The following is a 16,792-nucleotide window of genomic DNA, read 5'->3' as shown; positions in this document are numbered from 1 at the left end:
GGGGGACTGGTAACACCCAGTTGTCAATTTATTCCTAAAATTCTAGGAAAAACAGCAAAGAAGGAGCACAAATCAAGAGTTGTTAGAAAAGATGCTATAGAATCATCAGTTCATACCGCAAAAACATGTAAGGAAAAAAAGCTGCCAGGTGGAATAAGGAAACATTAGTAACCTTAAACTATATGGACATAACAGAATCAAGGCATGTACGGAGGAAAAAAGGAAGACTCAGACTGAGTCATACCTGTGATATCAGCAGCTGGCAGGAAGATAGTTCTCGTCCTGTCACCTCCATCTTACGGTGACATTCGACCTGAAGGTTCTCCAGTTGGCGGCATCTTTTCACCACTGACTTCACCTCAGATTTGATCTTACTGATATAGAGACGTGCCACAGTAAACTCTTCCTCTATAGCACCGCTTATCTCTACAGGCTGCAGAGGAAAATTGCATTAAAGACTATACACTTGTAAAAAAAGCATTGACTGAAAATTGGGAAGTATGATGAAACGGGCCTTCTGCAGAACGCCTTGTAGAATGAGAAGCTACTCACCAACTTAAATTCTCCATTGCCGACAATCACACTGAATTCACTCAGATCTTTCATCAGGCCATTGAGAACTTCTGCAATTCTCTTACGTTGATGGGTGCTAAACTCCTGCAGGCGATGGAGATCAGTTTCCAGAGAAAGTAGAGTGGCCTTGATGGAGATAAAAAAAGAATCCAACACTGATCAAGTGACTACCTTTCTACAATCATTATTCATATTATATCCTAGTTTACACTGACAGAGTAAATCAAGCCAAGTTCAAGGTAAGGAAATAGTAGTCAGTGCCCTATTGCCACCATGTGGTCTTGTACCTGAGGATACTTACAACTTTCTGGGACAGTTCATCAGCAAGTATCTTATTCTGCAAAGTTTTGTCCTCCACTTCCTGGGACTTTTGGTCATAGTTTACAGCCAGCTCTTCTAGAGCCTGAAGAACTTCTTTTACTTCTTCCTTGGCACAGTCATTCTCCGACTGTAAGCGAGTGAGTTCAGTTTGCACCTTGTCATTGTCTCCGCGAGTCGATATTAAGAGCTGTAAATACAAAAGTCAAGGTTAAGTTGTTTGTCCTGGTCTAAATATTGGTAAAGAAGAAAGAATGAAATTGATCAAACATTGGCCAATCTACAAAAAATGTGATTCAGATGTTCCCCCAACGGGACCATAAACTTCAAGCAGGCAAAGCTCAAAACATGCAAATATTTCTGGCGATGTCCATCTTCTAAGCCAAACACAATAAGATTCCTGTCTGTATACAATTGTGGACTCAGTTTGCCTGATTAAAGTCTATAGCTCTGTTGGGAGATCATCTAAATCTTGTTTTTCAGGGTTCGGACAGAAACACCAAAGCAGTCAAGAACAGGGGCTCAGACGTGTTTTTCAGGGGAATTCTGGTATCTGAACTGTAAGGACATTTTTCTTTTCCTATTTCTTGCAGGATTGTCTGGGGAGGCGCTTTGTCCATACAGATGGATATTGTTTGTTACTGTGTACACATTAATCACAAGGTACATCATTTTACAACCATTATTAAAGAACACTCCTTTTAACATCCCATTCTTAAGGGTAATATCTAAGGAAGACCTATTCTGCTTTTCAGAGCCTGTCATTTTGGATTTGCCCCTGAAGCACTACTAAGTTAGAAAGGAAAAAAGATATACGAAAAATTTGGATATTTATCCTTTGGCCACAAGAGTCTTCTGGTCTGATAAGTTATTTTTGCATTGACAAGAGTTATCCCATGTGAGTCTTTACTCATTTATGGGAGTCTAAGATGTATAGTACTATTATTAATTTTCAGAAACTGAACAATATTTCTTCTTTACAGGTGTCGTCTTTACAAATCCCCTGATGATTCCCCTTTTATTGCGTTAGGAAGGGGGGAAAATGCGTTGGGAGAGTTGAGGGTGCCTATTTAGTTAAGTAGGCCCCTTGACTCCTAATATTGATCTGAACGGTGTGCAGTTCCCCCAATTTTGATAACCAGCCAAGATAAAGTCTAACAGCTGGGGGCTGCCTTGGGAGGGGCCATACCCTGGTTTGAATACTTCCAGATCAGGTCTTTCTTGACCGGATCAGGCCGGGAGGCACTTTATGCTGCCCCCCCTCCTCGTTTGAAAAGCTCTTTCTTTTGGAAGAGGCTCCGGGACATACCCTGTCCCATATCTATAACCTTTTGATCCAGAAGGGGGATGTGGACGAGCTCAAATTTGTGGGGGGATGGAGTAGAGACTTGGGCGTGACTATCCGGGTTGAGGAATGGAGGACTGCTTTTCTTTTCACTCACAAATTCTCTAGGGCTTGTTCGGTCCAGGAAAAGGGTTATAAAATTCTCACCCGCTGGTACCGCTGCCCTCATGCCCTACACGCAATCTTCCCTTCAGTGTCAGACAGATGTTGGCGGTGTAATCACGAGAGGGGGGATATGTTGCATATATGGTGGAGCTGTAGCCTCATTAAGCCTTTTTGGAGTGGGGTCTTCTCGGCATACAATAGCATTAGTGGGGAGGCCCTCTCTGGTTCTCCACAAATCGCTCTCTTATCTATACTACCGGGGTCTGTTAAATCTCAGAAAATGGGACTATTGCGGTTTTGCCTAGCGGCTGCCCGAGCCGTGATCCCCAGACACTGGAGGTCCACCCGTGCCCCCGCCTTGGATGAGTGGCTTGAGGAGATGGCCTCCCTTTACAGAATGGAGAGTCTCACTTCTGAAATTCAGGACGCTACTGAAAAATTTCTGGAGTCCCTGGGTCATTTTTTTGGATTCTCCTGACTTCAGGTCCCTCTTTGGGGCGAGTTGAGACTCTACCTAGATTTTTCCTGCTAGTTATTCCCGGCCCTTTCTTGCCCTTCCCCATGATCCTTTTCCCCGTCATCATTCACTTTGTCTACTTCCCTCTTTCTTTCTCTCTTTATTTCTTTTCCTTCGACTGACCATTATGTGCCTCTATGGTATGAATGGTAAATCTTTGCTGTTGATGGTATAGTTTATGGATTTTATACTTTTATAATGGTTCAAGACATAATGATATAAATGTTCTTAAATGTTCTTTATTGTAACAAACTGTATATGGCTGCAACCATGCAAAGCCTTTCATGTTTCATTGCATTCTTGGTTTGTTTTTTTTTTGTTTTGTCTCTATTTGGGGGTTTGCCTTGGTCTGCAGCCCTGCTTATTATAACCAACCTTAATTTTTCAATAAAGAAGGGAATTTTGTTTACTTACCGTAAATTCCTTTTCTTCTAGCTCCTATTGGGAGACCCAGACAATTGGGTGTATAGCTTCTGCCTCCGGAGGCCACACAAAGTATTACACTTTTAAAAAAGTGTAACCCCTCCCCTCTGCCTATACACCCTCCCGTGGATCACGGGCTCCTCAGTTTTGGTGCAAAAGCAGGAAGGAGAAAACTTATAAATTGGTCTAGGGTAAATGCAATCCGAAGGATGTTCGGAGAACTGCAAACCATGAACCAAAAGAACAATTCAACATGAACAACATGTGTACACAAAAACACAACCAGCCCGAAGGGTAAAGGGGCGGGTGCTGGGTCTCCCAATAGGAGCTAGAAGAAAAGGAATTTACGGTAAACAAAATTCCCTTCTTCTTTGTCGCTCCATTGGGAGACCCAGACAATTGGGACGTCCAAGAGCAGTCCCTGGGTGGGTAAAAGAATACCTCAATAAAAAGAGCAGAAAAAACGGCCCCCTCTTACAGGTGGGCAACCGCCGCCTGAAGGACTCGCCTACCTAGACTGGCGTCTGCCGAAGCATAGGTATGCACTTGATAGTGTTTCGTGAAAGTGTGCAGACTAGACCACGTAGCTGCCTGACACACCTGCTGAGCCGTAGCCCGGTGCCGCAATGCCCAGGACACACCCACGGCTCTGGTAGAATGGGCTTTCAGCCCTGAAGGAAGCGGAAGCCCAGAAGAACGGTAGGCTTCTAGAATCGGTTCCTTGATCCACCGAGCCAAGGTTGACTTGGAAGCCTGCGAGCCCTTACGCTGGCCAGCGACAAGGACAAAGAGCGCATCTGAACGACGCAGAGGCGCCGTGCGAGACACGTAGAGCCGGAGTGCTCTCACAAGATCCAAAGAGTGCAAATCCTTTTCACACTGGTGAATTGGATTAGGGCAAAATGAAGGCAAGGAGATATCCTGATTGAGATGAAAAGGGGATACCACCTTAGGGAGAAATTCCGGGACAGGACGCAGAACCACCTTATCCTGGTGAAACACCAGGAAGGGGGCTTTGCATGACAGCGCTGCTAGCTCAGACACTCTCCGAAGTGATGTGACTGCCACTAGAAAGGCCACCTTCTGCGAAAGACGTGAAAGAGAGACATCCCGCAGCGGCTCGAAAGGTGGTTTCTGAAGAGCCGTTAGCACCCTGTTAAGATCCCAGGGTTCCAGCGGACGCTTGTAAGGAGGGACTATGTGGCAAACTCCCTGCAGGAACGTGCGGACCTGCGGAAGCCTGGCTAGGCGCTTTTGAAAAAATACGGAGAGCGCCGATACTTGGCCCTTGAGAGAGCCAAGTGACAAACCCTTGTCCATTCCGGATTGAAGGAATGAAAGAAAAGTGGGTAAGGCAAACGGCCATGGAGTAAAACCGTTATTAGTGCACCAGGATAGGAAGATTTGCCAAGACCTATAATAGATCTTGGCGGACGTAGGCTTCCTGGCCTGTCTCATGGTGGCAATGACATCCTGAGATAACCCTGAAGACGCTAGGAGCCAGGACTCAATGGCCACACAGTCAGGTTGAGGGCCACAGAATTCAGATGGAAAAACGGGCCTTGTGACAGCAAGTCTGGGCGGTCTGGAAGCGCCCACGGTTGACCCACCGTGAGATGCCACAGATCCGGGTACCACGACCGCCTCGGCCAGTCTGGAGCGACGAGAATGGCGCGACGGCATTCGGACCTGATCTTGCGTAACACTCTGGGCAGCATCGCCAGAGGAGGAAACACATAAGGCAGTCGAAACTGCGACCAATCCTGAACTAACGCGTCCGCCGCCAGAGCTCTGTGATCCTGAGACCGTGCCATGAATGCCGGGACTTTGTTGTTGTGCCGTGACGCCATGAGATCGACGTCCGGCGTTCCCCAGCGGCGACAGATCTCTCGAAACACGTCCGGGTGCAGAGACCATTCCCCCGCATCCATGCCCTGACGACTGAGAAAATCTGCTTCCCAGTTTTCTACGCCCGGGATGTGAACTGCGGAGATGGTGGAGGCTGTGGCTTCCACCCACTGCAGAATCCGTCGGACTTCCTGGAAGGCTTGACGACTGCGAGTGCCGCCTTGGTGGTTGATGTATGCGACGGCAGTGGCGTTGTCCGACTGGATACGGATCTGCCTGCCCTCCAGCCACCGATGAAAAGCCAATAGGGCTAGATACACTGCCATTATCTCCAGAATATTGATCTGAAGGGATGACTCTATCGGAGTCCAGGTTCCCTGAGCCCTGTGGTGGAGAAAAACCGCTCCCCACCCTGACAGGCTCGCGTCCGTGGTGACCACAACCCAGGTTGGGGGTAGGAAGGATTTTCCCTGCGATAGAGAATTGGGAAGGAGCCACCACTGAAGTGACGTCTTGGTTGCAAGGGAAAGAGACGTTCCTGTCGAGGGAAGCCGACCTCCTGTCCCATTTGCGGAGAATGTCCCATTGGAGTGGCCGAAGATGGAATTGCGCGAACGGGACTGCCTCTATAGCTGCCACCATCTTCCCCAGGCAGTGCATGAGGCGCCTTAAGGGGTGTGACTGACTCCGAAGAAGGGATTGCACCCCTGCCTGCAGAGAAAGCTGTTTGTCGCTCGGAAGCTTGACTAACGCTTGCTGGGTATGAAACTCCATCCCAAGGTACGTCAGTGATTGGGTCGGTGTCAACTTGGATTTCGGGAAGTTGATGATCCACCCGAACCGCTGGAGAGTCGCCAGAGCGACAGATAGACTTTGTTGACACGCCACCCGAGACGGGGCCCTGACTAGGAGGTCGTCCAAGTAGGGAATCACCGAGTGGCCCTGAGAATGCAGGACCGCCACAACGGATGCCATGACTTTGGTGAAAACCCGTGGTGCTGTCGCCAAGCCGAAAGGCAATTCCACGAACTGGAGGTGTTCGTCCCCGATGGCGAAACGCAGGAAACGTTGATGCTCGGGTGCGATCGGTATATGGAGATAAGCATCCTTGATGTCGATCGATGCTAGGAAGTCTCCTTGTGACATTGAGGCGATGACCGAGCGGAGGGATTCCATCCGGAACCGTCTGGTTCTCACATGTCTGTTGAGTAGCTTGAGGTCCAGAACGGGACGGAATGACCCGTCCTTTTTTGGCACCACGAACAAGTTGGAGTAAAATCCGCGACCACGTTCCTGAAGGGGAACGGGGATCACAACTCCTTCCATCTTTAGAGCGGCTACTGCCTGAAAAAGTGCGTCGGCCTGAGCGGGGGGCGGAGAGGTTCTGAAGAAGCGAGCCGCAGGACGAGAGCTGAACTCTATCCTGTAACCATGAGACAGAATGTCTCTCACCCATCGGTCTTGAACATGTGGCCACCAGGCGTCGCCAAAGCGGGAGAGCCTGCCACCGACCGAGGATGCGGTCAGGGGAGGCCGAGAGTCATGAGGAAGCCGTCTTGGAGGCAGTGCCTCCTGCGGCCTTTTGTGAGCGAGACTTGAATCGCCACGCATAGGAGTTCCTCTGGCCTTTCTCCGGCCTGTTGGACGAAGAGGATTGGGACTTGGCGGAGGGACGAAAGGACCGAAATCTCGATTGAACCTTTCTCTGTTGAGGTCCCTTAGGTTTGGCCTGGGGTAAGGAGGAATCCTTTCCCTTGGATTCCTTAATAATCTCATCCAATCGTTCGCCAAACAAACGGTCGCCAGAAAACGGCAAACCGGTTAAGAACCTCTTGGAAGCCGAGTCTGCCTTCCATTCGCGCAGCCACATGGCCCTCCGGACTGCCACAGAGTTAGCGGATGCTACAGCTGTACGGCTAGCAGAGTCCAGGACGGAGTTCATGGCGTAGGATGAAAAGGCTGATGCCTGAGAGGTCAAAGACGCAACTTGCGGAGCAGAATTACGTGTGACAGCATTAATCTCAGTCAGACAAGCCGAGATAGCTTGGAGTGCCCACACGGCTGCAAAGGCCGGGGCAAAAGACGCGCCCGTGGCCTCATAGATGGACTTCACCAGGAGCTCTATCTGTCTGTCAGTGGCATCCTTTAGCGATGAGCCATCTGCAACCGATACCACGGATCTAGCCGCCAATCTTGAGACTGGAGGATCCACCTTGGGACAGTGAGCCCAACCCTTAACGACTTCAGATGGGAAGGGGTAACGCGTGTCAGAGAGGCGCTTAGTAAAGCGCTTGTCCGGGACCGCTCTGGGCTTCTGGACAGCGTCTCTGAAGTTAGAGTGATCGAAAAACGCATTGCGAGTACGTTTGGGGAACCGAAACTGGTGTTTCTCCTTCTGAGACGCCGACTCCTCTACAGGAGGAGGCGGGGGAGAGAGATCTAACACCTGGTTGATGGACGAGATAAGATCATTTACTAAGGCGTCCCCTTCAGGTGTATCAAGGTTAAGGGCGACGTCAGGGTCAGAGCCTTGAGCTGCGACGTCCGCCTCGTCCTCCAGAGAGTCATCAAGCTGGGATCCCGAGCAGCGTGAGGAAGTCGGGGAAGATTCCCAGCGAGCCCGCTTAGCCGGTCTAGGACTGTGTTCCGGGCAGGAGTCCTCCGCCTGAGACCTAGGGGCCAACCTGGGAGCGCGCTGCGGCGCGGACCGAGAGGGGCCTGGAGGCGACGAGCCAACAGGGGCCGGGGCCTGTGAAAGGACCGGTCTGGACTGCAAAGCCTCTAGCAGCTTAGAAGACCATTTGTCCATAGACTGAGCCATGGATTGAGAAAGTGACTCAGAGAGTTTCTCAGCAAAAGAGGCGAACTCTGTCCCTGCCGCCTGGACAGGGGGAGCAGGGGGGTCTACATGAGCCGAGGGGCCCACTAGTGTCCGAGGCTCCGGCTGAGCAAGCAAAACAGGGGTCGAGCATTGCTCACAGTGAGGGTAGGTGGAACCCGCAGGTAACATAGCCCCACAAGAGGTACAGGCCGCAAAAAAACCCTGTGCCTTAACAGCTTTGCTCCTTGTGGACGACATGCTGTTGTCTTCTAGGAGAGTGATCACTGAGGGTATATGGGAAAGGGGTATACAGCCCGACCGAACAGATATATATATATATATATACGTATCTATTCCGGCACCCTAGGGGGACCAGCACCGGGTGACCGGTGTGGCTTACCGACCGCTAACAAGCGGAGTGTGTCCTCCAGATTCCCTGCCTTAGATCCCCCGGAGCTGCAGAGCTGTTCACTGAGAATCCTCCACCGGCAGAATGCCAAAAAATGGCTGCCGGAGCTCTCAGGGGGGGAGTGGAGCCATGGGCGGCGCCAGGAAAGTGCGGGAATCTGGGGTCCCCACAGTGATCAGTGAGGGGGGAGGAAAACATGCAGGATGCTCCAGCCCTCACATCCGACGTCAGGTCGGTAATCCCGCCCTTACCCCTGACAGGGAGGCCCGGGGGCGGGATTTTTGCGACTAGGCCGCGATGAAGCCGGGGACTAAATTTGAGACCGCGCCCGACAAGCAGGCACGGTCGGCGCGGAAGTCCACCGGCCTTCTCAATTCAGCAGCTGCCGCGGCTTCCGGGAAGAAGGTGCGCTCCCTGCACAGTCCCCAATGGGGACACAGAGTACCTTTGAGTTGCAGGGCCCGGTCCCTGAGGTTGAAGAGGCTCCGGTCCGGCAGGTTCCCACAGGGGCTGCAGAGGGAGCACGGTCCCAGCAAATGGATGACCGCTTAGGATCCCACTTCTCCCAGAGCCGCTAAGGGATGGTGAAGGAGACGGCATGTGGCTCCAGCCTCTGTACCCGCAATGGGTACTTTAACCTTAACAACACCGCCGACGTAGTGGGGTGAGAAGGGAACATGCCGGGGGCCCCGTGGGGGCCCTCTTTTCTTCCAACCGACATAACTAAGTATGAGAATGCATGAGTGGATGTGTGCCTCCTTCCACACAAAGCATAAAACTGAGGAGCCCGTGATCCACGGGAGGGTGTATAGGCAGAGGGGAGGGGTTACACTTTTTAAAGTGTAATACTTTGTGTGGCCTCCGGAGGCAGAAGCTATACACCCAATTGTCTGGGTCTCCCAATGGAGCGACAAAGAAAAAGAGATTAAACATAACAGCTGGGGGCTGGTATTCTCAGGCTGGGGAGATTCACGCTATTGGGAGCCCCCCCAAGCCTAAAAATATCAGTCAGCAGCCGCCCAGAATTGCCGCATCCATTAGATGCGACAGTCCTGGGACTTTTCCCAGCTCACCCCGATTGCCCTGATGTGGTGGCAGTCAGAGTAAGAAGGAGTTAATGGCAGCAGCCCATAGCTGCCACGAAGTCCTAGCTTAGTGATGGCAGGTGTCTATGAGACACCCCCTCATCACTAAACTGTAGTAAAAGTAAATAAACATAAACACATCAAAATCCTTTATTTGAAATAAAAGACAATAAAAACCCCCTCTTTCACCACTTTATTAACCCTTAAAACACCTAGGTCCAATGTAATTCACACAATGTCCCACGACGCATCCAGCTCTGCTACATCTGACAATCTCAGAGAGCAGCCATAGAACCCGACTGCTCTCTGTGAGGGTCAGGCCGCAAGTGAAGTGAGCCGCCAGGATCAGCGGTGACTCCAGCTGTCACCGCACATCACCTGACTGAAGTCACCACGGATCTCGCGGTCACTTCAGCCGCGGCTGGATTTGCGGTAACAGCTGGAGGACTCCCGCTGTATACTCACATCTCCTCGCTCCACGTAGTATCGCTCACTTCTTGTCTGTGTGCCAGCACCAGCGCCGCTGACCTGTGTGGAGCCGTGTGTACAGCGATGACGTCATCGCTGTGCTCACCGCTTTCCACACAGATCAGCGAGCCGGCAGACAGGAGGACACCGTGATGCTGCAGGGAACAGTGAGTATACCGTACTTATTCACTGCACCCCGCACTGATGATGATGTGCGGGGAGCAGTGAATACAGCCGCACATGATCACTCCAGGCTGTAGTTGCCTGGGGTGATCACGCGGGCTGGCTCTTTAGTATGCATGCATCCCCCGCCCATCATCCCGCCCATCTGTCAGCGCCGCCTTCAGGGCTGAGAGATGATGGGCGGGATGATGGGCGTGCATATCAAATGAGCGGGCCCACGTGGTCAGGGTAGCGCTGCTACAGTCTGCTCCTGCCTCTGATGACCCGCTCCACCACCACCGTACCCGCCTTCACCTGCTCCACCACCACCGCACCACAGCCATCGGACTATAAGACGCAGCCCCCACTTTCCCCCAAAATTTTGGGGGGAAAAAGTGCGTCTTGTAGTCCAGAAAATACGGTAGTTGGAAACCATAGTATATTTATTGTTATTATTATTATTATTATTATTATTTAACGCAATTTTTGTATTGTATGTGGTTTGTTTTTCACCTTCTTCTGCACCTGGTTCTGGTGGTGGACACACTGCTAGTTAGTAACAGGTATAGTGAGGGTCAGCCACCTGGACCGGGGGATCTTCAAAAAATTATGACACCCTCTGTCGGTAGGAAGGGCGACATATGATGTAATTTAGCATCTCAGGTTCTATCCTAATAATTAATCAATAATCTATTATATCCCCTCACTGTATCCATCTGATGCTGACATAGCATTCACTGGCACATAATTATGTTTCATGTTGAATGAAAGTACACCCTAAAGCGGGCTTTACACGCTACGACATCGCTAATGCGGAGTCGTTGGGGTCACGGATTTTGTGACGTACATCCGGCCGCATTAGCGATGCCGTTGCGTGTGACATCGATAAGCGATTTTGCATCGTTGCAAAACCGTGCAAAGAAGGGAATTTTGTTACTTACCGTAAATTCCTTTTCTTCTAGCTCCTATTGGGAGACCCAGACGATTGGGTGTATAGCTACTGCCTCCGGAGGCCACACAAAGCATTACACTAAAAAGTGTAAGGCCCCTCCCCTTCTGGCTATACACCCCCAGTGGGATCACTGGCTCACCAGTTTTAGTGCAAAAGCAAGAAGGAGGAAAGCCAATAACTGGTTTAAACAAATTCACTCCGAGTAACATCGGAGAACTGAAAAACCGTTCAACATGAACAACATGTGTACCCGAAACAACCCAAAAATCCCGAAGGACAACAGGGCGGGTGCTGGGTCTCCCAATAGGAGCTAGAAGAAAAGGAATTTACGGTAAGTAACAAAATTCCCTTCTTCTTCGTCGCTCCATTGGGAGACCCAGACGATTGGGACGTCCAAAAGCTGTCCCTGGGTGGGTAAAGAAATACTTCATGTTAGAGCTGCGAAGACAGCCCTCCCCTACGGGGAGGCAACTGCCGCCTGCAGGACTCTTCTACCTAGGCTGGCGTCCGCCGAAGCATAGGTATGCACCTGATAATGTTTGGTGAAAGTGTGCAGACTCGACCAGGTAGCTGCCTGGCACACCTGTTGAGCCGTAGCCTGGTGTCGTAATGCCCAGGAAGCACCCACGGCTCTGGTTGAATGGGCCTTCAGCCCTGATGGAACCGGAAGCCCAGCAAAACGGTAGGCTTCAAGAATTGGTTCCTTGATCCATCGAGCCAGGGCGGCCTTAGAAGCCTGCGACCCTTTGCGCTGACCAGCGACAAGGACCAAGAATGCATCCGAACGGCGCAAGGGCGCCGTGCGGGAAATGTAGATTCTGAGTGCTCTCACCAGATCTAACAAATGTAAATCCTTCTCATACCGATGAACTGCATGAGGACAAAACGAAGGCAAGGAGATATCCTGATTAAGATGAAAAGAGGATACCACCTTCGGGAGAAACTCCTGAATGGGGCGCAGCACTACCTTGTCCTGGTGGAAGACCAGGAAGGGAGTCTTGGATGACAGCGCTGCCAGCTCAGACACTCTCCGAAGAGATGTGATCGCTACCAGAAAAGCCACTTTCTGTGATAGTCTAGAAAGTGAAACCTCCCTCAGAGGCTCGAAGGGCGGCTTCTGGAGGGCAACTAGTACCCTGTTCAGATCCCATGGATCTAACGGCCGCTTGCACGGGGGAACGATATGGCAAACCCCCTGTAGGAACGTGCGCACCATAGGAAGGCGTGCCAAACGCCTCTGAAAAAAGACGGATAGCGCCGATACCTGACCTTTAAGGGAGCCGAGCGCCAAACCTTTTTCTAACCCAGATAGCAGGAAAGAAAGAAAAGGTAGGCAATGCAAATGGCCAGGGAGACACTCCCTGAGCAGAGCACCAGGATAAGAATATCCTCCACGTTCTGTGGTTCTTAGCGGACGTGGGCTTCCTAGCCTGTCTCATGGTGGCAACGACCCCGTGGAATAATCCTGAAGACGCTAGGATCCAGGACTCAATGGCCACACAGTCAGGTTCAGGGCCGCAGAATTCCGATGGAAAAACGGCCCTTGGGACAGTAAGTCTGGTCGGTCTGGTAGTGCCCACGGTTGGCCGACCGTGAGCTGCCACAGATCCGGATACCACGCCCTCCTCGGCCAGTCTGGGGCGACGAGTATGACGCGGCTGCAATCGGATCTGATCTTGCGTAGCACTCTGGGCAAGGGTGCCAGAGGTGGAAACACATAAGGGAGCCGGAACTGCGACCAATCTTGCACTAGGGCGTCTGCCGCCAGCGCTCTTTGATCGCGAGACCGTGCCATGAAGGTTGGGACCTTGTTGTTGTGCCGGGACGCCATTAGGTCGACGTCCGGCCTTCCCCAGCGGCGACAGATTTCCTGAAACACGTCCGGGTGAAGGGACCATTCCCCTGCGTCCATGCCCTGGCGACTGAGGAAGTCTGCCTCCCAGTTTTCTACGCCGGGGATGTGAACTGCGGATATGGTGGAGGCCGTGGCATCCACCCACATCAGAATCCGCCGGACTTCCTGGAAGGCTTGCCGACTGCGTGTCCCCCCTTGGTGATTGATGTATGCCACCGCTGTGGAGTTGTCCGATTGAATTCGGATCTGCTTTCTTTCCAGCCACTGCTGGACGGCTAGTAGGGCAAGATACACTGCTCTGATTACCAGAACATTGATCTGAAGGGTGGACTCCTGCTGAGTCCACGGACCCTGAGCCCTGTGGTGGAGAAAAACCGCTCCCCACCCTGACAGACTCGCGTCTGTCGTGACCACCGCCCAAGACGGTGGTAGGAAGGATCTTCCCTGTGATAATGAGGTGGGAAGAAGCCACCATTGCAGAGAGTCCTTGCCGTCTGTGAAAGGGATACTTTCCTGTACAGGGATGTTGACTTCCCGTCTCATTGGCGGAGAATGTCCCATTGAAGTGGACGCAGATGAAACTGCGCAAACGGAACCGCCTCCATTGCCGCCACTATCTTCCCGAGGAAGTGCATGAGGCGTCTTAAGAAGTGCGACTGACCTTGAAGGAGAGTCTGCACCCCAGTCTGTAGTGACCGCTGCTTGTCCAGCGGAAGCTTCACTACCGCTGAGAGGGTATGAAACTCCATGCCAAGATACGTTAGTGATTGGGTCGTGACAGGTTTGACTTTGAGAAGTTGATGATCCACCCGAACGTCTGGAGAGTCTCCAGCGCAACATTCAGGCTGAGTTGGCATGCCTCTTGAGAGGGTGCCTTGACAAGTAGATCGTCCAAGTAAGGGATCACAGAGTGTCCCTGTGAGTGCAAGACTGCTACCACTGCCGTCATGACCTTGGCGAACACCCGTGGGGCTGTCGCCAGCCCGAATGGCAGAGCTACGAACTGAAGATGGTCGTTTCCTATCACGAAATGTAGAAAAACATTGGTGCTCTGTAGCAATCGGCACGTGGAGATAAGCATCTTTGATGTCTATTGATGCTAGGAAATTTCCTTGAGACATTGAGGCAATGACGGAGCGGAGGGTATCATCCGGAACCGCCTGGCCTCCACGTGCTTGTTGAGCAGTTGTAGGTCCAGAACGGAACGGAAAGAGCCATCCTTGTTTGGCACCACAACCAGATTGGAGGAAAACCGTGTCTTGTTCCTGAAGAGGAACCGGGATTACCACTCCTTCTGCCTGCAGAAGAGCATCTGCTCGGTGGGGAGGTGGGGACGTTCTGAAGAATCGAGTCGGAGGACGAGAACAGAACTCTGTCCTGTGCACGTGGGCACACTGTCCCTCACCCACCGGTCTGTGACCTGTGGCAGCTAAATGTCGCCAAAGGCGAGCGAGTCTGCCATCAACCGCGGATGCGGAAAGATGAGAGGGCTGAGAGTCATGAGGAGACCGCCTTGGTAGCGGTTCCTCCGGCTGCCTTCCTTGGGCGTGATTGAGCCCGGCCGGCAGCTGAGCCCCTCTGAGGCTTTTCAGCCCTTTTGGACGAGGACAATTGGGACCTGCCCGAGCCTGGGAAGGACCGAAACCTCGACTGTCCTTCCAGGACAGCATTAATAGGGTAAGTCGCAATGCAGACATTGCGAGGTTACGGACGCCCCTGCGGCACAGATGTACCTGTGCTCAAGACCAGCTGCGCAAGAACAGCTGAAAAGCTTAGGGTGCCCATACGGCTGTGAATGCCGGAGCAACCGACACGCCGATAGCCTCATAGACAGATTTCAACCAGAGTCCATCTGTCTGTCAATGGCATCTGTAAGTGAAGTCCCATCTCCACTGCAACTATGGCTCTAGCCGCAAGCCTGGAGATTGGAGAATCCACCTTTGGACCCTGGGTCCAACGCCTGACCACGTCAGGGGGAAAGTGATAACGTGTATCCTTAATACGTTTGGAGAAAACGCTTATCTGGGAAGCGTGGTGTTCCTGGACTGCTTCTCTGAAGTCAGCGTGGCCAGAACAATACTCAATATACGTTTGAGCTACTGAAATGGGACTTCTCCTGCTGTGAAGCTGACTCCTCCGCTGGGGGAGCTGAGGGAGAAAAGATCCAACATTCCATTGATGGACGCTATAGGATCATTCCGTATGGCGTCACCATCCGGTGTATCCGGAGTGAGAGCGGTGTCAGGATCAAAGTCCTGATGAGCTACGTCTGCCTCATCATACAGAGAGCCTCCTGGGACCCCCCCGGAGCACCGATTTTATTCCAAGTGAGGGTGGCCAGGGAGCAATGATCCAGATTGCCCATGGCCTGTCCGGACTGCAAGTCTCTATCCCATTGCAACTCCGTCCCTGTCCTTGGACAGGGTTGAGAGGTGGTTCTTTTGGCCACGTCAAGTAGAGACCCCGGCTGACCAAGTGCTACAGGGGAGCATTGCACCCAATGGGGAGCAGTGCCGTGGAACAGTATCACATGCAGCAAAAACAGCATCGAAAGCCTGTGTTGCTTATATGCTGCTGCCGACTTATAGAGCCAAGAATGGCGACCGTACAGTGCAATGTATATCATACAAGCATAAAGTACAAATGAACACTGCAGCACATGCAATACAAGCAGCATAGAAAGCCTGCTTTTCTGCTGCTGTAGACTAGCCATCTAGGGGAATATAGCCCATTATAGCGACCATACAGTGCAATGTATAGCATACAAGCATAAGTACAAATGAACACTGCAACACCTGCAATACAAGCAGCATAGAAAAAAACCTGTGCCTCAGCACCCTTGCTTTTCTGCTGCTGTAGTCTAGCCATTCTATGGCGAATATAGCCAAGACTAGCGACCGCACAGTGCAGTGTATAGCATACAAGCATAAATACACATGAACACTTCAGTACGTGCAATACAAGCAGCATAGAAAGCCTGTGCCTTAGCACCCATGCTTTCCTGCTGCTGATGTGTCGCCATCTAAGAGGGCATATAGCCCAAAATAGCGACCTATGCAGTGTACTTAAAATACAAATAGACAAAACTGCGGTATTTAGTGTCAGCACCCCAGGTGCCGCTTACCGCCCGCCTATAAGCGGGTGTGTGGTCGCCCTAGTCCTGTTGGTTGCCCAGAGTCCGTTCTCTCAGCTCGGGCTGCAGGAATGGCTGCCGGCGTCCTTCTCCAGCTCGTGTGAGTAGGGGCGGGCCGTGGGCGTGCCCCAAGTCAGAGCGGGAAACCGGCGTCCCACAGTGTCTAGTGAGAGGGCTGGAGCATGTAAATAAGGCTCCAGCCCTCGGCGCTGCTGATTGTACAGCGTCTCTCCCCTACCCTGATTGACAGGGTGGGGGCGGGAACGAAGCTGAGCTAGGCCGCAAAAGCCGGGGACTGGATTTATAAGCGCCGCCGCCGTAAAAGCGCGGTCGGCGCTAAGTCCCCGGCGCACTACAAGTCCCAGCCGCGCCGGCGCTCCCGGAGCGTCCGGCGCGGTAGTTCCCAATAAATAAAGTCACTCAGCTAGGCTGCAGTGACTGTAACCCTTTACTGTCCCCGGCGCACTAGCACACCCAGCAAGTCTGGAGTGTGCTGTGCCTGTGTGTACGGGGACACAGAGTACCTGAATGGTGCAGGGCCATGTCCCTGAACGGCACTCCCGCTCCACATCCAGCAGGTTCAATGGGTCTGTGGATGGAGCCCGGCCTCAGGGCTTTGGGGCCGGTAAGATCCCACTTCCTCAGAGCCCCTCAGGGGGATGGGGAAGGAAAACAGCATGTGGGCTCCAGCCGCCGTACCAGCAATAGGTACCTCAACCTTACAAACCACCAGTGGGGTGAGAAGGGAGAATGCTGGGGGCCCCATATGGGCCCTCTT

General features: G+C 52.0%; 1 protein-coding gene across 3 annotated transcripts in view; it reads right to left on the bottom strand.

The window, feature by feature from the left end:
- KIF5A (kinesin family member 5A) overlaps positions 1 to 16,792 on the bottom strand; it is a 259,310-nt gene that overhangs the window by 80,943 nt on the left and 161,575 nt on the right. For all 3 annotated transcript variants that reach the window (XM_075337080.1, XM_075337081.1, XM_075337082.1), the window contains exons 14-16: positions 875 to 1,081; positions 553 to 699; positions 245 to 433 (exon numbers count right to left, since the gene is read on the bottom strand). In XM_075337080.1, coding sequence (XP_075193195.1) covers positions 245 to 433; positions 553 to 699; positions 875 to 1,081 — 543 coding nt within the window. The remainder of the gene's footprint in view (positions 1 to 244; positions 434 to 552; positions 700 to 874; positions 1,082 to 16,792) is intronic.

Source organism: Anomaloglossus baeobatrachus, chromosome 2, assembly GCF_048569485.1.
Source record: "Anomaloglossus baeobatrachus isolate aAnoBae1 chromosome 2, aAnoBae1.hap1, whole genome shotgun sequence".
NCBI classification, from domain to species: Eukaryota; Metazoa; Chordata; class Amphibia; order Anura; family Aromobatidae; genus Anomaloglossus; species Anomaloglossus baeobatrachus.
This window is presented reverse-complemented; position numbering and strand designations above follow the sequence as displayed.